This window comes from Thunnus maccoyii, chromosome 10, assembly GCF_910596095.1.
Source record: "Thunnus maccoyii chromosome 10, fThuMac1.1, whole genome shotgun sequence".
In the NCBI taxonomy this organism is placed as follows: domain Eukaryota; kingdom Metazoa; phylum Chordata; class Actinopteri; order Scombriformes; family Scombridae; genus Thunnus; species Thunnus maccoyii.
In genome coordinates, this window is record NC_056542.1 from 31,042,287 (window position 1) to 31,065,922 (window position 23,636).

Here is a 23,636-nt window from a genome sequence, read left to right on the forward strand (position 1 = left end):
AACTCTGTGAGGTAATGGAGCACATATTGAGTTAAAGCTACGGCTAAATGTCTGTTGCCGCTTGATTGTTTTCATTTATATATATCTAATATTTTTTATTGAACTGTGCCAAGATCTGTATAAGGAGGTAGAAGTATGTATGATACAAAAATGAAGCCACACATTTTTAGACAAGCATTATTTTTGAACTTATCAAAACAATTCATTTCTCACCTGAAAAAATATCAAAAGTGAATCTGGTGGCACAACGAACAAATGGCATGAAAATTGTAATCATTTCAGGTCTGAGGTCCTCTGCCATTGCTGCTGGATGACAGAAATGCATGCTGGGATGTATGTTTACCCCAAACTCACATACAAAACAGTTACCAAAGCACTGTCAATAAAATAAGCAATTTGGAAGAACACTTCCGAATTCTTGCACTGTACAGACTTTGAACTGGAACAGTACTGACTGATGACAAGTCCATGAGAACATCAGTACAGACAAGTATGCAGACTGAGAACATGTCAAGTGTCACAAGAGCACTTTGCAGAGACTGAACAACAGTGAAAAGTGATGTGGCAGCTGCAGACTGTGTGAAAGCACAACTAGAACAGTGAGGTTAAAAGTCGATGCTGGAAAAGAACTAGTTTTTTGACGTGTTGTCCGACCACATCGGAAATCAAGAAGTGTTTATAGTTGTTCTGAACGACCAAACTCAAAGACGGAGTGTAAAACTAACAGTCATAGAGTCTCCTGGAAGGCATTCATAGAGTTGCACCCTGTTATTCACACGAAAAGTGACAGTAATAGCTGTGTAAAGAAAAAGAAAAAGAAAAAAAAAAGAGGGCTTGAGAGAGAAACGCAAACCTTGATACTTTCACACCTCCATACAGCTGGCTAATCTCTGTGTAAAGTGGGTGTGAATGTTGGATTGACGGTTTTGGAAAGTTACAGAAACTGTCAGACACAGACCCCCCTAATCCGACATCAAAAAGGTGCGGAGGCGACCATATGACAAGCAGTTCCAATGGTGCCTTAAGGGGCTTGAGGGGGGTTGAGGGTGTCTAGAACGCCTCAGTGGTGGTAATTGTTAAGTTGTTTTTTCCGTGATTGAACAAGGGATCCAAACACCTTTCCAAATAACTGATTTCATAATGGAAATGATCAACAAAGCAGATTTTTACTCCAGTCAGCTCATTTGTATTCCACTAATGTTTAAGCAAAATAAAAGTATCTGTACTTTAAGTCCTTTCCACTCATGAAACTCCTACCTTCTCTTATGGCTGTGAAGGGCGTTCCTTCCTCCTCCTGCAAGCGAATCACCTTCAGAGCCACCAGTTTCCCATTCACCCTGGAAACAAGGCAGAGGACAACCAAAGTATGGTAATCTTGCGACTTTTTCTGGACATGAAAAAAGAATCTATTAAAATCAGTGAAGCCGGAGAACAGCAAGGATTGTTAAGTCAATGAAATGTAATTTAGCAGCAGTGGAGTGAGACCCGGGTACAAGGCCACAGGATTACAACTGAATGAAGCTCACCAATCAAAGCTGTTGTAGTAAGGAGCGACGCGAAGAGGAACATCATTACTAAGGAGATTAGTCTGTAGAGTTTCATACATTTACAGTGTGTGAACTTTCATTTTCTAGAATTTAATTAGCAAAACCTGGGAGGAAAGCCCAAAACTATAAAAGTAGACCATAACTATTGATTCAGTGAATAAAAACATCCATCCTGTAGTGATTAAAATAATAGAAATGACATTGCATGCGTGGGATTTGCAGTGAAAAAACGTATTTACATAATACCATACTCTGTAACTGTTATTGCTATTTCATGAAATTAATGTATTCAGCCACAGCACTGCTACTGTATAATTAAATGTAATATTCACTGCCTGCATGAGTGGCCCTTACAAACTATAAAGAGGAGTGACTGGATTAGACAGTGATTCGACATGCACGCACTACTTACTTGCTTTTGCCTTTGTAAACTGTGGCATATGAACCCTCTCCCAATTTCTCCAGCTTTTCATAGGAATCGGCCTTTCCAAACTTGGGGCTTGTAGGCTGAGGAAAAGAAAGAGATATGAAAGATAATATTAAAATGATGAATTCAGTAACCCAGAAAAGAAAAGTCTCAAGAGGACTTCACAGAAGACATTACATGTCTATGAGCGATATTAAAACTTGGAGGCTCCCGGCTGCATCGCCGGGGAGGTGTAATGTCAGTGAGGAGGAGGAGAGAGAATTTCACAGTCTCTTTGTCAGACTACTTTTGCATCTAATCATCAGCTCAGAACTTTAAGACATTTTTCACTCTAAAACTCCAACTTATCGGGGGCTGACTCAGAAACACTCAGGTGTAGGGAAGAGATGTGATATGTGATGTGATACGTGTTCTTGACAGTCTTTCACATGCTGTTTTCTACATACTAACTGTGCACAGATGCTTATCATCATTATGGCTGCGTATCATATGACATTTTTTGATATTAGAGTGGATATAAAATTCAGAGCCAATACAAAAACAACACTTTCTTGGAACCTTATTTTTTAAGGAATATAAACAAGCCAACATCCTAAAAAGTTAGAAGTTGTCTTAACACAAGCAGCCATACAAGAAGATTGTCTTGAGTCTAAGACTGGCAAAATTTTACTTTAAATTTGGAACTATCTGATCAAAAAACTAAGCAAACAAGACTAAGACTCTTAGTGCCAACTTTCGTTACTTGACAGTTTTGAATAGTCGGTGGACAGATATAATTTCACTGGTACCAAAAGATTAATGAGGTTTTATACAGCCCTATGCTATTTTTGGCACTTACAGTGTTATATAAATCAATGTCCTTTTTTTTTCTTGTACTAAAATAGATGCAGAATGTGTCTGACGGACATTAGTCACACTGTGACTTTGTAGTGCCAGCAAAATGTTTTTCCAAAGATTTACTTTTTTTCTGAAATCTTTAATGAGATGTCTCACTGGCAAGGGTCCAACTGCAGACTTCACTTTTAGGGAGTTGAAGTCTGCAAACTAATGAGAAGGGTCTAGACTCATCATGTGTCAAGTGTGTCACTCTCTTTTAGCTGCCCTTTTCACCTTAAGAACTTTATCTAAAAAGATTCGGTCAGACTCAGAGTTTTTCACCGTGGCTACAAGTGACAATTAAGGATATTAGTAAATGCTAAAATGTAATGTAACAGTAGTAGTACAAGTAGAGAGGAGTTGTGATGTCAGTGATGTCCTTTATACAGTGATGTAAAATTTGCTACCATTAGCTAACATTAGCTGCTGTAAGCTACATACCAGACCAAATACAACTTAGCAGCAAAAACAGACTTCGATAAAAGTGCATGGAATCAAGCCAGGGTACATATTATTGCTTATGAATTCAATTTTTCATTTGGAAGAGGAAGACTGTGTTACTTAAGCTAATCATTACTGTAATGTGTGTCAGCCAATTTAAAAACTGAGCTAAATATCATCTCTTGTAGTGACAGAAATATTTGGCTATGTTAGCTGAATAGATACAAGGCTAAACTGCTGAAGTGTGAATTACAAATTTTGACCTGCGGAATAAAACTGAAAACAGAAACATTTGCTAGACTGTCTATCAGTGTTTGATTTTAGTGTATTTTCTTCCTCTGTGCTAAACACACAACTTACTGCCTTCAGAACTGATACAGTACATGTGAATTATTTAAAAGATTATTTAGAGCACTTCTTAACTCCTTGCTAAGGACAAGAAGCTAACCATACTGTAACTTCAGTGACAAACACAAAATGTTATGCAATAAGCTAACGTTTAGTAGCATGTTACCTGACTAATGTTAGCGACTATAGGCTAAGTTTAGCATTGAGTTGTACCCAACCCTATTTTTTTGTCACTCCTCGCTGATGTTAAAATGCTAACATTAGTTACATGTGTCTTTATGAGAAGCCAAGATGTATTTGAACATTCAATTTGCTGTGTGCCTTTGTTAGATTATTAGATTAGGCTATTCCTTCACTCAGAGCATATATTTCACACTACAGTTACTGTTATCTTCTCATCTTAACTAAGTAAAAAATTAAACAAAAACACCTTTATGCTTCCAAACAGCTCAAAAATGACAAAAAAACTATTTTAAGTATGCATTTTGACTTTTCCGAACACACTTTATTTGTCAAACTTCCACTACATACTCAAAACCTGCTAAGAATCAGTATAAAGTATGAAAATGGGACACAGTTATTACACACACAGACACCTCTACAGAATGCCTAAACCTTGATATAATCTTTGTAGCCTACATCTGCACTGTCCTCACGGCTTTATCTTCTCTCTGTTGTTATCTTGCCATCCTCCGAGGCATTAATACGCTCAGCATTTCTGAGGGCTTCTCTAAACAAATTAGACTTCCCCCTGGGATCAAGCAGGAAGTGAAACTCTATCTGTGAAAGAACTGAGTTGGACAGCTAGATATTCTGCTACTGGTGGCCTGAGGAGCCTCTCAGAGAGACTCATGTAGCTGCCGTGACTCTCTCTCAGTGACGCTGAGATTGGACTACAAAGAGACTCCCTTCTCATGCATTTTTCATCCACAAACACAGTCTTTAATCTGACTTCAGTAGACTGCATCATTTTTTTGAATGAATGAATGAATGAACAAGCACTCAGTGAAGTGTAATCTGCATTTTCTGCAGAGAAATACAGTAGACTATTTTTTTTGGGTTATCATTAGCAATACAGTGTACAGTAATGTTGTATCATTAGAAAACTTCATATTTTATTTTTTTATTTTTATTTTATCATGTGAGGAATAGAATTCCAGATCCAAACTGACAAACTGGTGATGGCTAACCAACCGGATCGACAAACAAAAGAAGAAGGTGATAGATGTAGCAATCCCAAGCGACAGCAACATCAGGGAGAAAGAACACGAGAAACTTTAAAAATACCAAGGGCTGCAAGAGGAGCTAGAAAAGATGTGGGGAGTAAAGGCAACAGTGGTGCCAGTGGTAATCAGAGCACTGGGGGCTATGACCCACAAACTGGGAGAGTGGTTCCAGCAGATTCCAGGTACAACATCTGAGATCTCTGTCCAGAAGAGCGCAGTCCTAGGAACAGCTAAGATATTGCGCAGAACCCTAAAACTCCCAGGCCTCTGGTAGAGGACCCGAGCTTGAGGAAGACACACCACCACCACCACCACCCATGGGAGGGGGGTGAGAGGGGGATTTTTATATTATATATATATATATAGATATATATATATATATTAATGGAGAGAGGGGGGGAGAGAGAGAGATATTCTGCACCCATAATAGAGATAAATCTCATAAATCCCACACCTCAGGGATTACCTAACTTAAAATGTAAGATTTTATATTGTTGGCACTGCACTTTCTCCACATAACTATTAAAGGATGTGGGCTTGCAGATGTCTGTTTATACTCACACACAAAAGGAAATCATAAACACATGTGCAACACACACATGCAGTACTCAACTGTAGCTTTTGGGCACTGAAGCTAACTGGCAGAGGCTCAAAACATCATTATTAAAGTCTTTATTAAAGAAGACAGCTGTTTAAGATTGAACTTCAAATTATATTTTTAACGGTGATGCATTTTATAAAGCTGGAAAAACCTGACAGTTAAGGGAAAGCTCTCACTGGAACCATAAAGACACTATAACCAAGGTTTTCTGCAGGCTTTGGTTGCTCCTGTTAATTATTTTTAACTGTATCAGACAGGAGTGAACCAAATATCTAAAACTGAAGATTCAGCAATGAGTTATGCACCAAAATATTTTGAATGTGCACTCCCTGATTTATTAAAATGCCCCACAGGACTATTAAATCCAAAAGTTCTCCTCAAGAGTCTCATGCAAGTATGTAAAAGTAACAGGACACAAAGAAGAAGACTTGAGATAATAAATGGTTGAGTCTTGCAAATCAATGCTTTGCTGGTTTTATTGTAGACATTAGAATTAGGCTAAACTGAGGTACAGAGTATTTTCTGCTGCAGTTGAATAGTGTTTTCTGGTGGCTTATTTCTTCTAACTTGCCCTCATGACATGAGTGCAGCGTCTTTGCTTATGAATCAGCCTATTTTCTCTATGTTAAATGCCAAAGAACAGTCCTCCATATATGTTTTCCATGCAAGTGCTTGCCTGTGAAATGTTTATGAGAGAGTTAGGTTGGTCGTGTTGCCAAAACAAAAAGACCATGAAAGGGATAATTTACAGATTTTCATAATCATGGCTGAAACAATTCATTAGTGTCTTGCAGAGATGCTGGCAGGCAATCAGTCAAGCCTCATATCACACTTATTAAATCTTATTTGTGTGCACATTCATTAGGCATTTTATATTTGGAGTCAAATTAAAAAAAATAACCACATATGTATAAAACCTGAAAACCTCATTTGCATGATTAAGAAAATCATGTTGTTTGTAAACAGACTTCAATTAACTGTGTGGAGAAAAACAGGCGAGTAAATTTGTGTCAGATGAAGAAAAGAAAATGAGCTTGGTGCCGAAATAAAACACATGAGAAAAAAAACAGTCATTTCAAAAGTCATACCATGCTGGTGCTATGATGGACATGTCTGGGGTCTGAGGATGTGTTTTTTATAAGGAATTAGACGCTCTTATCCATTGGTCAAGCATCACATCATCCAATGAGCAAAACCTATAAGATTATTTAAACATATTGCTATGACAACACATCAGAAGACCCTGGGCTCTTTTCAAATCGTCAAAGGCCATAATGTTAACACACTTACATGTGATATATCCATTCAACAAAGGACCACAGTCTCTCTGAAGCATATGATGATCACAACACATTTACACTGAAAGATGGTTCACAATTACAGTGACCACGCATATTCTGAAAGTACATCTACTTAAATGAATATATAGACACATGATAATTAATAAATGATGAACTATAAGCATGCAACTGAGTTTTCTCTCACAAGCAAAAGAAAAAAATATCACCTCTAGCCCTATCCTACCTCAGAATAAGCTATGTTGCCATAGCAACACTTGCACAACTGTTGACTGCTTTCTCTCCCACTGTTAATCAACCCAGCCAGAGGTGACTGCCCAAATACTGTATCATCAGCATCAATGCTCTTGGTGAACAACAGGAAGACACTGACTGTGCGCAGCTTCCTGAAGTCTTATTGAACTAAGACTTGTGTCTAGGTTGACAGGTTTGGTACCATTGTACCTGTATGGAGACTACAGCTGGAGACAATGCACAAAAGTACTGACAGATAGAATATTGTTCATTAAGGAAGAGTTACAGTGCATAACACCCACTATAACTGAACATTTTTACTTTTACGTTTCTGTTTGTGTATGAATAAAACAAAGATACAACATGTTATTAGGTGAGCTTTAGGTGTCGGTGGGCAGTTTTTTAAACTTTGGACAGAGCCAGGCTAGCTGTTTCCTCCTGCTTCCAGTCTTTATGCTACACTTGGCTAATCATCTCCTGGCTCCAGCTCTGCACTTAACACACAGACATAACAGTGGTCTTCTCATCTCACTTGCTAAAAGAAAGCGAATACGTTCATTTTGTATAATATTAAACAATTCCTTTAAATACATAATCATTAGGCAACCATTAGGCAAGTGGAACTGAGCCAAAGGCAGGAAACAGCAAACATACTGGTGAGGTCCAGTATGTTTACTTCTTGTTAGTGACTCAGTAATGTCATACCAGACCAAGTAAGGTTGTAGCAGTAAAACCCCTGAATGTACTGATTTGAGCAAGGTGCATTCGACTGCTTATAATCCTGACTTTTCATTTATGGGAGGAAGAATGTGGTATTTTATCACAGACTTGACCCAGAAACCACAGTGAACGAGTTCTACTAAAAGCAGTCAAGGATTAGACAGCTTTGAGTAAATGATAAACCTGGATGTCTATGTGGAATTCGAGCATTTAATAGATGTAATCCACAATCAAAGTGTGCAGCTGTTCCCCGGTGATGCAAGCGGTAGCCAATCAGAGGCAAGAAAGGCTCATTTTGGCACCGAGACCTCTAATCATGGTCTTTAGGAGATTTTCAGACTACTGATTGACAAATGACTTCATCACCAGGTGTAGGGTTTTTATGGTGGTTGACTAGGGTAATGTTTTATTAAAGCAAATTATGTCAAATAAATAAAGATAAGGATGAGAGGCCAAGCAGATTATTGATCATTACTACTAGTCAGTCAAGGAATGTAATTACACAATGACTCTATGTGTATGAAAGGTGTACTTACAGAACTGGGGCTGGAGTGTCGGCGTAATTTGGGCGACTCTTTGCCGGCAGATGAGCTCTTGGCATTGATGCAGGCATTGTTCTCAGAGTGGACCCTCTTCACCTGGCTGGCGGGCTTCTCGAACGGGTCAAAGCCACTCTGCGTGCGCTGAACTCTCACCTTCTTGTCCTCAGGGATGGTGTCCAGGGGCTTGATGACCGAGTCCGTTCCCTGGCAGCTGCGTGTGGACATCTTTGTGACACATATCTGTCAAAAGAGAAAGGAAGAGGGAAAAGAGAGAGAAGATAAAAGTGAGCAAAAAAAAAAAAAGAAAAAATCCATCTGCCATTACCAATGTTCAGCCAAAAACTGACTGTGTCCCCGTCTTCCAGATCCTGCCTGTTTTTCATCTCTCTGTCAGCCTTGGTCTCTTCCCTCCCTGTAGAGTCTTGCTGCTACCTCTCTGCTAAGATGAGAGCCTTTTTATCTCCATCTCTCTTTTCTCTGATCAAAACAGCTCCAGCCTCCATCGGCTCTGCTGCTGCACACGCAGCCGGCTGCTGCTGCTGCTGCTGCTACTCCCAAACCACACATTCACATTCACACAATTCCATCTTATCTCTGACACACATCTACTTATCCATACCATTGTGCAGACCTGCTACAGATTGTCTCCTACAAGCCCACTGGGCACACACCCAGCCCTCCACACTCCCCATCTATTTTCCAATACAAAGCACCTTACCAGCTGCTCCTCCACCATGGACTGTGTATATTGGACACAAAAGATGCAGGCGGCATGACATGTTTTGCCACGGCTCCCTTCAGATTAAATATTTAGGCCCGGGCTCCCCTGCAGGAAGAACTTCTAATTACTGTAATACACAAGGAGGAGTCGTGTTGCAGTTCGCTGGCTTGTTCTTTAACATGAGGCCAGGTTTCATTGGCCACACTGGAGCATTCCTCATACACAGGCTCCCTTATTTCTAACGCCAATATGGCAACTTCTTTGAAAAACAATATGAAAGCAAACACCCTCGTGATAGTGATCGTATACTCTAGGTTGATTACATTTACAGTGATTTAGTTTTTCTTATTGTGTCATGCATACAAATCTATCCAGCTGATATGAGCTTATAAAACACTAAAAATTACTACAACCTAGATCCAGTATTCAACATACAGTTTGAGGAAAATAATTTACTTTTGAATTTTCCGGCTTATAATGAGATTATATTATGATTATTACAATATTTCTTGTATTTGTGATCTACTGTACAACACAAGATATACTTTTGCCAGGCATAATCACAAGCATGTATCTTGTTTCTACATTAAAGCATTCAGCATTACATTTCTAAACCATTGTTGGGCTTACAAAGGACACTTTAAAAAAGGATTAAAACTGATGCAACAGAATCGTCTTTTTGACACTGTCAAAACTGGCACCTACAGTACCCACAATGCAACTCAACCGCCAACATTTCTGTTGGAGATTTGGGTGTGTTATGCTAGTGGTAGCTAATGTATCCTGGAGCTGCGTGACAGAGGTCTGGTAACTTCTTTCTAACTCCACACCCCCAGATCTTTTTACTTTGCAAACTTATAGTCTTCAGCCCCAACCGACACTGACTTTCACACAGCTCCCTCTGGAGCCATAAAAGGCTTTATAAAAGCTTTTTCACATAAGGAGTAGCGCACCCCAACACCTGTACACACATGCTTATGTGTAAAATCTGAGGAGTTCCTCTGTAATATTATCAGATACAATAATGCAGCTGCTTGTTTAGAAGGTCCTCCAAGGGTTCAAACCAGTGAGTCAGAGAAAAGTCATCTTAAGAGCTTTCTGGTTTGTTTGTCACTTACAACACTTAATGAGCTACTTACTAGCCATCCATCTACATTGATGCAATCGTTTCCATGGAAAAAGATTTGCCACTGTTTTGGTCTGTTCTGTACAGCAATAAGACACAACCCAGAGCTAACATCATCAAATTATACATAGTGGTGTATGTTCTTCAAGAAAACCAACTTTGGCCAAGCATACATAGTACAGATAATACTGTTGTCTGACCAGCCTGCAAAGTTAACGTTAAGGAACTACAGCTGAGTTAATTTGGCAGCTACACTTGCCAACAGTCACCAGCTAAAAGCGTGACATTAATCAAGCCGTAGCAAGTGAATTATGTGAGTTATAATTAAAATCACAGATCCTGTAATTTGAAAATTGCTCTTTCAAATTGCAATATTCAATAGAAAAACAATTAAATGTTCAGCCCTAATGTAGCACATATTTCCAAGTCAAAAAAATGAATTATAATAATTTGATTTTATTATTTATTTGTTTTAACCTTTATTTATTCAGGAAAGTTTCACTGAGAGGCAGCCTCTCTTTTGCAGGAACGCCCTAATCATACAGGTACACACATTCACACATGGATACTGCCCAGTACAACCACAGACTGATCTGCTGGTTACTGGGCAGCTCTACTGGAGCAGTTGGGGTTAAAGGCCTTGTTCAAGGGCACCTCAGTGGTGGTAATGAGGGAGAGGAAAGCGCTACTTTTTCACTTTTCAGATTCATCCCGTCAATCCGACTATTGAACCGATAACCTTCCAGTCACAAGCTCGCCTCTCTAACCTTTGGGCCACCAATGATTCACCAAATTCACTTCACTTAATCAGATTTACAGACCAGCCTACACTGTAACCGCCAAGAAACCCATATAAAAACTAAATGAATAGTCCCTCTTGCCATTTTTCCAAGTTGTTGAGACAAAGTTTGTTATGCCTCAAAATTAAGCAATGTTCCCATTTTTATCCATCTGTACATTAGAACTTTTCAAGCAAGAAATACAGTGGAAGCACTCCAAGAGAAGGAGTAGGAGAAAAAACATGTCTAAGCAAAGGAGCATGCAAAATGAGCCAGAAAATACACGAGAGAGAGAGACGCAGGAGGAATACAAAGAAATGAGGAGCTTGAAAGCATATGTGGTAATGAGACAGCAAAACTGTCACAAACATGAGTCCCATGCATAATCCTGTATGTCCTCAGTGACGGCAGCTATCATCTGGAAAAGCACCTAAACTAACAAAAACAAATGCTGTCATTTAGGACTTATCACGCTACAAGGCATCAATAATTGATGAGCGTGTCTGCGAAGGACGTGTTCAACAAAGCTTGTGTTCCAAGCGCTCCGCAGCGACTCATCGGAGGCTAAGGGACATGACTGGATGATGAAAAGGTCACAAACGTTCAAAACTAGGAACACAGAGACCAATACACTGAGGACAACAGAAGTCGTTCCCTCCTGTATGAAGACTGACAAGTTTCCAAAATCCTTCATGGTGGTAATAACTATCTCGCCACACTAAAAAAAAAAAAAAAAATGAACCAGTGACAATGCCTGAACCCATTATATTTTGTTTGAAGTAACCACACAACAGCTGCAAACACTTTCAGCCACTAGTTGATGGAATGTGACTAGGAACATTTATTCAAGTTCTATAATTAAGGACACTTGTACTTACTTGTACTTAGCTTGAGTATTTCCATTTTACTCCACTACATTCACTATATTTCAGAAAGAGAGACTGTACTCTTTCTCTATATTTATTATTTTTGACAGCTATTAGTTACTTTTGAGAACAATATTTCACAAACCAAGAGTACAAAAAAAAGTAAACAGCCCATAAAATGCCAATATGTAAAAAGTATAAAATTTGCTCCACCTAAACACATGTTAATGCATCATAATCCAATAACACTAACAAGGGTAACAAGGGTTACTTTTGATCATATCAGTACATATTGCTACTAATACTTCTGCATTTTTACTTCAGTAAGATTTAATATAGTATTTTTATACAGTGGTATTGCCACATTGGCTAATGTAAAGGATCTGAATACTTCTTCCACCACTGACAGCATATGATCATGTGTCCACTGCCAATAGTCTGTTAGTCTATGGCTGCTCTAAGTGTGTGTTAGGTTTCCTAGAAAGTGCAAAAGAATCCTTTATAGTTGTGCACATCGATACACTGTTACTCTACACCTCTACCTCGCTAATCCTGACGAACACTTCCTACTGCTCCTGGCATGAATGATTTTGCATTGACGTGATTTTTTTGTGAATGACAGTACTGGCTTTATGAAGTGGACTATGATTGTAGAGGTTTGCGTGTTGTTTGCTCCTTCTTCATTAACAGCATCTGTGCTAAGTATTGTGTTTGGAATATGATAGTCCTCTGTTAGCTACGTTGTTGCCTTTCATCAGTGTTATACAACACACCTGTGCTCAGTTACAGCTGCTGGTTTGCACGCTCACTGAGAGCATCTCCCCAACACATTCATTCATAAATCATTGTATGTACTGTATGTGAATCAGGATTGATCTTAAATTGCACACATGCTCCACAAATGTATTATTGGCGTAACACCTGAATAATCATATAATGAAACAGAAATCCTTGGTGATATATGGTAGGGTATGTTTAGTATGGAAACTAAACAAGACTAACAAACCAAAAAAGACAAAGAAGAAAGAACAGAGTGATATAATAGCTGGCCAGGAAAGAAAAAAAAGGTAGAATTGGCTGCTCTGTAGCTTTGTTGATCCCAACCCTGACCAGGACCAACAACAAACAAAAATAATCGATGGAAGCATGGCTGGGTAGACGGAGGGATAATAACCTCTCGTGGAAGCAGTGGAGTGATGTGACCAGAGAAACTGGGTGAGGCTGGGAGGACATCAATGAAGCGCCAGCTGCTCAGTTTATGCTGAATCCAGACAAAACTATTAAACATGTGCTAAATATAGCATTAGTCTGGTCTAAAATTAGAACACAAACACATCTCAGGCATTGTAATAAGGTCACAAAAACCTGAGATGGATGATGAGGTTTTAAAACTCACAAGATGTTACGCACTGCTGCACTCTGCAGACACAAGCTACTGTAGCACTAGAGAACTAACATCTCACTGCAGAACTGATACCTATACTGGAAAGCACCTAATTCAGGTACACCAGTATAAGACTGACATTTAATATGAAGCTCCAAACTTCAATTTTAATTTACTTGCCACTTCATTTCCTACAACTCACTTCAACTCATGATGCACAAAAGAATGTGGACATTTAACAAAGTATGTGGACACCCGAACATTACACCTACAGTATATGTCATAGTTGAACATGTCATTCCAAAAACCATGTTCATTAATCTGCTGCATTAACAGCTTCCACTCTTCTGGTTTCAAGCTTTCCAGCAGATTTTTGGGACCTGGCTGCAGGGATTTACTCTCATTTATTATATGCTGTAGCATTATGATTTCCATACAGCAATAAATCCACATATCACTAGAGGCTGCCTCAGAGGACCTGACAAACCAGCACATTTCACTAATACTGTACGGTCTTTTAACAGAGGCAAGGAAATAACAGACAGGGCTTCTAGGTCTCTACCAGCCTACTGCGTCATCATGCCATCGCTCATTAACACATCCGCAAGCGAGCAACACATATTTATAGAAAAATACTAGTTATTCATTACTGTGAAGCCCTCAATGCCTGCAATTACTATATTACATCAGTAGACGGAGAGGAGATTATCTGCAGATGATCCTCAGCCTCATACTTTCTCTGCTCCAGCTGATATAATGAATCTATAGAAACACAGAGACACAGAGATAAAGAGGGCAGCCCAAAGTATGATCTGGAAGAGGCAAACCTTTATTCCTGCAAACACAATCAAAGCTCTGTGTACACATGTAAGCCTTCTGTCATTTTGATCTCTAGGAGCACAAGAAGGCCCTTTCTTTAACAGACCCCTAACCACTAGCTCTCTGTTATCAATCTGCATCAACTCACACTAAGAGCTATGGATGGCACTCTACATTAATGGGGTGGTTGTATCTGTGGAACACACTCACAGCTCTCCACTTTGAGTAGGAAACATCCGTCACTACAGACACTGATAAGATGCTTGGCTCAACTGTGGTCCAGTGTGCAACTTACACAAGTGTGATGTGGAAACTTGAAGCCTCAAGTGCACAAACACTGAGAATGGACTTTACAGTGAAGTATGAGACATCTTGTCTCAAGCAGTTAAACTTTTGAAGTTAAAAATAACCTTGTTATTTATAGATCCTGGATTTTTCGGTGAGGGAGCAGTAGATGGAATTTTAAGAATTTAAAACAAGGCAATTGAACTTTCTTGAAGTCAGACACAAATGATTATTTCAGTATTTTTATATTTTGAAACATTTCTGGATCTTTACATTTAAAGTATATTTCCTCCATGATCCACCACCCATGCTTCTGGTTAGGGGTAGTGGAGAATTCAAAGTCAATGGTGGTGTAGACTCATGGTTGGAGGGTTTTATTGTCCACTCCAATTCCTGGTTTAGGACTCAAACCAGCATGTGTTTCTCCTGTTCCAACCATAGCTGATTATGTCTTGTTAAAGCTGTACAAATCAATATTTCTACATGAGCAATGGATGAAATGACTTCATAGAATGTGAAAGGGGTCACTTGTAGTGATGAACCCACAGAGAATTATCATCCAACACTGTAGTTCCACTGGGTGTCTTAGCTCATTGTTCTGATTTTATGGGCCACAACTTCATTGTTTTGGTTCAGTCTCACATCTCTCACAACCTGGTTTCCAGGAGCTGTATGCAGGCACCAAACAGCAGACATATTTTAAACTAGCTGGTGAACTGAGGAGATGTTGGGGACAAAATAGAGCTAAAAGGAGAGTGGATATTGGACTTAAATTTGTCAGGTTGATCTGTGTCTGCTGGATGTGTGAACAGGTAATAGTTTGTTAAAATGTTACGAGGCAATGATTTTTAGCTTGTTGTAGAGTTTTACCCCGAAGTGGAAAAATTAAAACATGATTAACAGCATATAGTAATCAAAAATATGTAATTACAGTCATAAATAAAACTGTAAGCGTCCAAAAACAAAGTTACTCAAAGCACTGGGCATTCTTGTTCTATGACAAGAACGCCACCTCTGCTAATCATGTGGGTGTCCTAATACGTCTGGCTTTCCTCTGTTTCCCAGATGGGAACGCCCCTCCAAGACAGGAAAACCCTGCCATGGATGCAGAAACAGCATATCGATTCTGGTTGAAGTATAGCCTCTTTAATCACAACTACCCCCCCTCCCCACCTCCATGCTGATATACCAACACACACATGCACACACATAAACAAACTGTGATAAACTGCATTGTTTTCCTATCTATAATTTATTCCGTACTGCTGCAGTGACCCCATTACCCCACAGGGATCATTTAAGATTCATCCTATCTTGGAGATGTCATACAGTAATGGAAAAAGGTAGGCAGTAACACAGTGGGCAGGTCCAGGCTAATTCAACTATCTCCAGAGGAGTAGTTACTGATGACATTAGCTTGAACGATGACAAGAACCACAGAGGCCATAAAGGACCAATCAGCCATAAAGCCTACTTATGTGCTCTGCTAACTCAAGGCTATCAGCCATGTTAACTTGGCCAGAGTCAGGGCTTACCCACTGTGTGAACGCATTTCCATTTCACTGAGACAAAGAAGGGCTATCTGCTTGCCTGGGCTCATCGTTCTGGGCTCAAGGCGATAGTGAGACGATACACCAGAGGACAGACTGGAAAAAAACACCTCATCCACCTCCCATCCACAAGCCTTTGTGGTCTTGAATGGCAGATAGAGCGGTGTTTGTGTCTGCTCTAAATATAGCATCATTTGTTTCTCCTCAAACACAGCAGCTTTTTGTGTGATGCTGCCTATATTGGTTTAAAATACAAAGCAATATGTTATTTTTGTGATTCAAATGGAATCATCAGTGCAAAAAAGGGAAATGGAAAAAACAATTTGAACATGAAAGTTCACTCTTTGGGAAACGTTTGTTATTCTTAAAGGTCCAGTTATTCGCTTTTTGGGAGCTTTAAACCGCATTTCACAGTCTTCATTAGCTAAAGGAACTAGCTGGAGTGTGGTCACATCACCTAAACGTGGACATTGGTGGATATGTTCCCATGACTGTCATCACTACTTATTGTCAGGTGATCAAAGTTCCACACTTGGGTTACGTGATGACACCTGAGCTGGTTCCATTCACTGATGAGGACTAGGTGTATGTTCGGTTGGCAAAAACATTTGTTTATATATTTAATGTTTTCATTTCTCCCTCATCCTCCGACTGCTGATCTAGCAAAACAGGTGAGGGAGTTTTGGGTGGAGGCCAACAGTCCACTCACACTGGGTGGATTTGATTTAAATCTCTCTCATAACTACACACTACCCATATATTCAGTTTCACTCAGAAATACATCACATTATGGAAGCTAAAGACACTCTAACTGCTGTTTCACTGTGACTTCAATGTGTCAGTGTGCTTCACACTATACGCTTGTTGGATCATCTAACAGTTTCTGAAAACTCCTGTCTGCACACCTTTCTGATGTCAGATTTGGGGGGTTGGATCTAAAAAATCTTTAGAACTTTTTGAAACTGACAGTCTGACAAAAATGCCCACTTCACACAGTGATGGCCACACTTTGTAAGACGACACTTTGTAGGAACTAGTTTCTTCCAAGCGTACTCTGGCCTTTAGGGTAAGGCATTAACTTTGACTAAATGTGAGAAGAAATTTAGCCTTCACATAGGTATGCATAAATATCACTCAATAATCTATATGGTTTCATATTGTATATTTGAGAAGCTCTTTTGTGATGAAATAATGTAATTTGCTTTTTGGCTCAGACCTACCTTCTTTTCCATATCCTGTTGGCCTTCTGTCAAAGCCAATGTGACTTCTCTCTGCAAGTCACTCTCATAAAGTGCACCAGCAAAATAAAATATGTAAATGCATTTTTGTTATTTTGCTGCTGTGGCTCTAGCCTTCCTCCTCTTTATCATTTTGTACACCAGCCTTAAGATATTGTGGTTGAGTTTTAATTAACATATGTGGTGGAATAAAATTTCCCAACAGCCAACTGATGCCCCAGATAGAGGCTCTTCGTTACAGCAGTGTCTACCTAAATCACCACTGAAGAAAACGGGACAAGTCCCTAAAAAAGGGTAGGCCTATATGATATTTTCAACTCTGCATCAAAGAAATAACATAGGAAGTGGTGTATATTGACCAGTTTTCATAGAGTTCACACTCTATAGTGAACAGCAGTGACTTCCCAGCAGTTGCAGCTTCAGAAGAGCACACAGTCATTCAGGAGAACAGCTGCGACATGGCCAGCTCCTTACATCAGCCTCCACCCACCAACTTCCCTTCCTAGCAGCCCTGGCAGCCTCCACCCTCACTTATCTTCAAAAACTCATAAATTGTTTCATATAAGGCTGTAAAACCTTTTAAGAAGTTTTTTTTTTTATAAAAAAAAACTTCACGAAGCACAGCAACTTTTTACTTTGGTATAATGCAGAAGTGCTGGGGGCAGTTTTCTCATTCTGTCTGCCTCAAGACAAGTGTTGCGCTACAGCTTGTAGGTGTGCTGAAAAGCTGGAAACACATCAAAATGAGTTGTCATCACTTAAGTCTGACTTGATGCTGCGTTTTTGTTTTTTTTTTAAAAAGTTGATTGGAAACAGTTTCAGCCTCAGTGCAGTCAATTTACCATTCCTCAGTTTCAAGTAGTAAAAACTGAAAAATTGACACAAATTGGATGCAATTTGCCAAACCAACTGTGGTTTATACATTTTAAATTCATTTAAATGCACACATTCATATACATTTAAAGGTGCATTCCGGCAATTTAGCACTGCACTTTTATGGTTCTGTACTCAAAAGAGACCAATTAAAAATGGTCAAAATTAGAGCAGAATACATCAACCATAAGGCATTTAATAGTGTCTTTTTCTTGGACCCTCCCTGCCTGATAAATGACTACATGTTTCAAACTCCAGACCCTGAGTCTGTAATGCAGGCTTTCTGCAATAAATGTGTATTCTCTAGAGCCCAAGGTGAGCAAGGTGGGATAACCCTGCTGATGTCATCAGACAAAGCTCCTCGAGAGCCACAGAAAACATATTATACAACTGTTTTCACAAGCTGAATGGTATTCCCCATGACTAGTAAATCGTCCCTTATGTGTACAATCAATAGACTTCCCCTTTCACCATGTGCGTCTTGATTGATTCAAGGTCATGCACTGCCCAAAATCAAATTAAAACACATTTCGAGGGCCATTAACATGTAATGCTGTGTAGTGCTCATGTCTCATGTTGAGAATTTACATAACAGCAAGGCTTGTCCACATGAAATTAGCATAACAATATGACATTAACTGGATGTGGATTTCAGGTCTAATTGGGCATTCACTCTTGAATCATTAGCACGAGTTCCACTTAAGCAAACACCTTCATTTTGTAGCCACTCAATATGAATCACAGCACGTGCCACTGACTCCATCTCTGTAGAACTGAAATGAAAGAAATGACTTGCTTCCTTTTTAAAACTCCTCCTGAACCTCATGAATTACTATTAAAACTAGGTGTTCTAGATATGAAATGAAATATGATTCTGCAACTGAATGGCCCATTTTTTGATCTTAGATGTATTGAGAGGATGATTTTAGGAGGAGAAATTTAAAAAGAATTTCAGAAAGCTGTTTTCCAGGAAATTGTTTTCCAGGTTGATGATGTGGTACTGTGTTCAGCCAGTCTGGTGTGCTTAGAGTTCATGTTGATGTTTGAGTAAAAGCCTCTGTATGCTGACAAAGTGCTTGTCAGATTGTCTAACAGCATCTGAAACTCTCTCCAACAGCAAAATGTAACTCTCCAAAACAGACAATCCAATAATCATGCCTACTTAAAACAGTGATTGCCAGGTGTACGGCGGTGTGAAAGTAAGCACAGGTTTAACTTCTCTGTTAAACAAATACTCTTTCAACACTGCAATACCATGAATGCTTTCCAGGAATAACTATCCCAAACTATGCTCCCTTATTATCATTAGGACTGTCGTAATAACCACAATATTGCAATACCACGCTATAGCCAACCACGGTGGATGGCAAGCAACTGCCACAACCACGCTATGTTCACATTTTTTCATTTTTGAATGTTTGACAGCTCCCACTGTTCAATCCAGCGGCTTCTCCGGTCCAGCAGCTCCAGAGGATCCCACCCGCTGCACGCTGAGTTCTAGCTCATGGGGCTCCACAGAGCCTCACGCAAGCCTCACGCAGCTAGCACCCAGGCCAACAAGCTAACCTGGTGCCCAACCCTCATAACCGGGCATAGCAGGGCTCAGGGTGAGCTGACTGGCGTTTGGTGCTGATGCCCGGTATTTAAAAACATATCTGCAAGAATATTTTGTCTCGGTTATATGTTTAAACTCTCCCGGGTCACCGCACAGCCAAGCAGGCTGCCATTTAACCTGAGTGTAGTAGTTTTCCACCAATCATACAATCTAAAGCCACGTCCAGCCAGACTCCATTCATAAATCCCAGGTTTAAGGGGACTCGACTGTAGGCCAACGTTGTTTCCTGCCACAACACGATTTAAAGTGTTTTCTGTGTCTTTTACAGGTACTGCTGCTCCATTTGGCCGACACATAATAAGACTAACATACCTTGATTTTCATTTTAAAACAAAGAGGCACTCATACTGCATATAACCACACACCGTGCTGTTGAGCCACCCTAAATCACAACAGAGGAAATTCCTTCAACACAACAGCCCTAATAGTCATTGGTACAATTCATCGCATCAAGTCTACAAAGACATGCAAAAGACAAAAAGTTCTTCAAGGTAGTGTTCATCACGACAGCGGGAAGCCATGACAGCAGGGTTTAGGCCCATCTTCCATGTGGCCATTCAGATCAGGTACAAACACTTTTGTCTTCAGATGTAGTCTAGCGACCCAGTTCGTTTGAAGAATACTAAACCCTTGAGAATAAGTACTGTCACTATTGTAACGCCTACTTGAGATGACATCTGTTCCACTCAGATGCTTACTGAGTCCTGTCAGGCCACAATAAAAGACAGAAGTGAAAATTGTGGGCAGACATTGCTAGGCTACAGATTTAGTAGCAACCTCAAAAACAAGATACACAGAATATGCCTGTAGGAGCAGATAAAAGCAAAGAGCTGGTCTAGACACAGAACTTTGCTTCCACTTATATCTTGCATTCACTGAAGCAAGCTTTGGGTTTGAAGCTCTGGAAAAAGAGCCTTTGTTTCCTCTCCGTTAAAGAGGACACTAGTTTAGATTTGGCCCCGTATTCTGACAGCACTTATCGTCTCTGAAACACATGACACCATGGTACTCTGCTCTACTCCTCCAGTTTCAGCCTCTCTCCTTATTCTCTCTCTCTTTTCTTTGTCCTAACAGCCTGGCCTGCTGTCTTCCCAAGGAGCTGCATATGGCCCTGCAGAAAGCCTCGCTACACGTCCACGAGATGCAGCCACAGATGGTAAATGGCCCGTCCCCGTCTCTCTGCCTCGTCTTCCCCACAGTGCCCACATTCCATCCCTCTGGGCCCAGAAAAGACAAGCGTGTTGCAATTTTTCCCAAAGTGGGACGACATATTGTATAGTGAGCAGAAAAACGCTGCAGCAGAGCATCCCGTCCATTAGACCAGTAAACATCAGCACTCAGTTCACCACCACAACGGAAATGCTACCTATTAGCACAGAGGGGATGGTTGTAGTGGTGGTGGAGGGTGGTGGGGGGGCTGACAGTGCTGACGTTGTTTCAGGCAGAAGGCAACATTGAGACTTTGTTGCAAAAACTGCAGACACACACACACACGCACACACACAGCCTTCTCCCTTTTCCCGCTACTTCCTCTCTATCCCCAGAGTCTCTCGTCACATCCTCCCCACTGAGACACACTGAGACTCAGGTGGGCCATCCAGTTTCAAGCTGTCATGCTAGCATGAGAGCTCATCATCACCCCCGACACCCCACAAACAAAAAAACACTACACACACACACACTCATACACACGGCATGCATGCATGCAACTACAATCCACATCTGCCCTAAATGCACATATGCCGACATGCCTGCACATCTGCACATCGCCTCGTACAGTATTACATGTGTGTGGGGTATGTCTGGGGAATACTATTCACGCTCAACCACACACACACTAACATAAGCGATGTATTTGAAGCAAGAGAAGAATGGGAGGGGGGGCGTGGGCTTGACAAGGGATGCAGGACAAAATAAGCACCAATCTCAGTCTTCCTCTTACCTTCCAGGAGGAAACAGCTCACCTGGATGTCTCTGAAGAGCAGACAGAACGCATTCAGGCCAACCTCTCTCCCTGCAAACCAGCCCAAAACATCTCCCTCCCTCCCTCTCTCTCTCTCTCACTCTCACTCTCTCTCTCTCTCTTCTCTCTCTTCCGCTCCCTTCGCAAGCTGGAAATGATGAGATTGTACTATAAGCAGAGGGGGGAGTGAAATCCAAGGCGGCAGAAGGTATTAGGAGGCTGTGTTGTTTCTGGCCGACAGCCCTGAGAGACTGTGAGCTTGTGGCTCATAAGGGACGGCAGGGGGAGGAGGGCACGGGGGGGTTAAGAATGGGTGCGATGCAGCAGATTGGAGAGAAAGGTTCCGTCTGCAAGGGCAGCCTGAAACCCTAGAGGACCCCCGCTCAGCTGAGATGGTACAGCCCAGAGGAGTTTAAGGAAGCAAACAGTGTCTGCAGCAGCAGCTAGCAGCTGAAGCTACAGTGATGCAGATTCACGCATGAATGTGTGTGAATCTGAGCTGAACTAACATAAGAGGAGCTGCGTCGAACTGGGCTTGTTTTTCTCTGCCTCACTGGACTGCAGCACTTTCACTAAAATGTGAAACCTGGCTTTCTGGCTACAAGATGCTCTAGAATGAGTAGCAACAACAAAAACACAGCCGGATATCATCATTAACGCGTCCTCATCACCCGTAACCTCACTTTGGAATAAAGCCATGCTCTCTATCAATAAAAATGTCTTTCCAAATGAGAGAGGAGTAAACTACCTTGCAGCACCTCTTAGCAGCTTGCTCATGTCCTTCAAGCAACTCCAAGACAAATTTAACATACCTGCACATTCTGATTTTACAGCAGTCATACTGTAGGCTATATAAGATAAAGTTAATACCACATAATACATTTCATGGCCTCCTCCATGAAAAGCTGGGGCTTATTTTCTATAATGACATTAGGCTGGCCCAATTACATCTCTTACTGGGCCGGCCCCATCCCTCCCCCTGTCCTATCTGTTTCTCCTGTCAGATGCCATGTCTCAGAGGCAAACATCTGCGGATGACGCAGGGCGACTTTGTCATTTGTCAAGTTGGATAAGCAAAAAAAGAAAGAAGGGGGTTGTAGAGAAGTTGTGCAAAAATCACAGATATGTTTGCTGTAGAGGCTGCAGCAGTAGCTTCAACATCTATGGTGACAGAAGTACCCGCCATTATGCTGCAACAGGTGGAAGGAAGAGAGGTGGCGGCCGGGCAGAGGAGCAGACATGTGGCAGGAGAGTCAAGGAACAGAGTGAGCAGGAGGCGTGTAGTTGAAGTGGTGAGCAGGGAGCAGCATGCAGGGACACAGGGACACTCAGGGAGGGCGCAGGGAGGTAGTGTGCGCCGTGCCATGATGATGATGAAGAATGATGATTAATTCAATTAGTGACAATGATAATAAGATAACATAATTGTACACTTTCATAAAGTCAGAGCGTCAGCTACTGCTCGTGCTCTCTCAGACAGTCAATGCCAAATAGCATAGCATAAGCTATTTGGCATTGTTTTTGTAGCCTAGCATAGTTCCCTGATGCTGTCACACCTTTAGCTGACTATTCTAAAGTTAACTAGCTATTGTTAGCGTTGGCTAAGCAGTGAGTGACCGAGGTCCATAGAGTATCATAATATGATTTAAATTATTAATCTGAGAGTTCCCTTGATAAAAATGCATGTAAACGCTGTACATCTGTAACTCTACTGTGCTAAAATGTATGTCTGCTTATGTATTAGCCCAGTACAGGGAAAAATTGTTTTCATTTCCAACAACAGGCAACAAGGTTGTCCTATGTTTATTTTCAGGTATGTGGTAATTATTATGATATATATGGTATGGATTATTGTTATTACTATCTGTGGGGTAACATAGGCCTACATGTAGCCTACTCCAGACCTTTCTACACCTACAGTATGTTCAAGCTGTTTGGTGCTGCTGTCCAGTAAGTATGCACGTTAACGTGGTAGGTGCATGAGCACCAATGCGCAATTTGAGAGAGGTTAACTGTAGTTCAAACTGTCCAAACAAAAACCCTTGATTCAATTATGTAAGACGTTCACTCTTTGCATTTGAATGAAAATACATTGTACAGTGAATTTAAGGTTGTATACTACTTAAATTTTATTAAATGATTTGAAATGATACTTGT

General features: G+C 40.6%; 1 protein-coding gene across 3 annotated transcripts in view; it reads right to left on the reverse strand.

The window, feature by feature from the left end:
- The window catches only part of cdk14 (cyclin-dependent kinase 14), a 202,693-nt gene that overhangs the window by 129,625 nt on the left and 49,432 nt on the right, over window positions 1-23,636 (reverse strand). For 2 of the 3 annotated variants that reach the window (XM_042423787.1, XM_042423788.1), the window contains exons 3-5: window positions 8,255-8,500; window positions 1,960-2,054; window positions 1,258-1,337 (exon numbers count right to left, since the gene is read on the reverse strand). In XM_042423787.1, coding sequence (XP_042279721.1) covers window positions 1,258-1,337; window positions 1,960-2,054; window positions 8,255-8,500 — 421 coding nt within the window. Of the gene's footprint in view, window positions 1-1,257; window positions 1,338-1,959; window positions 2,055-8,254; window positions 8,501-21,458; window positions 21,532-23,636 lie in introns of those variants that run through there. The other variant, XM_042423789.1, reaches the window with a different exon arrangement.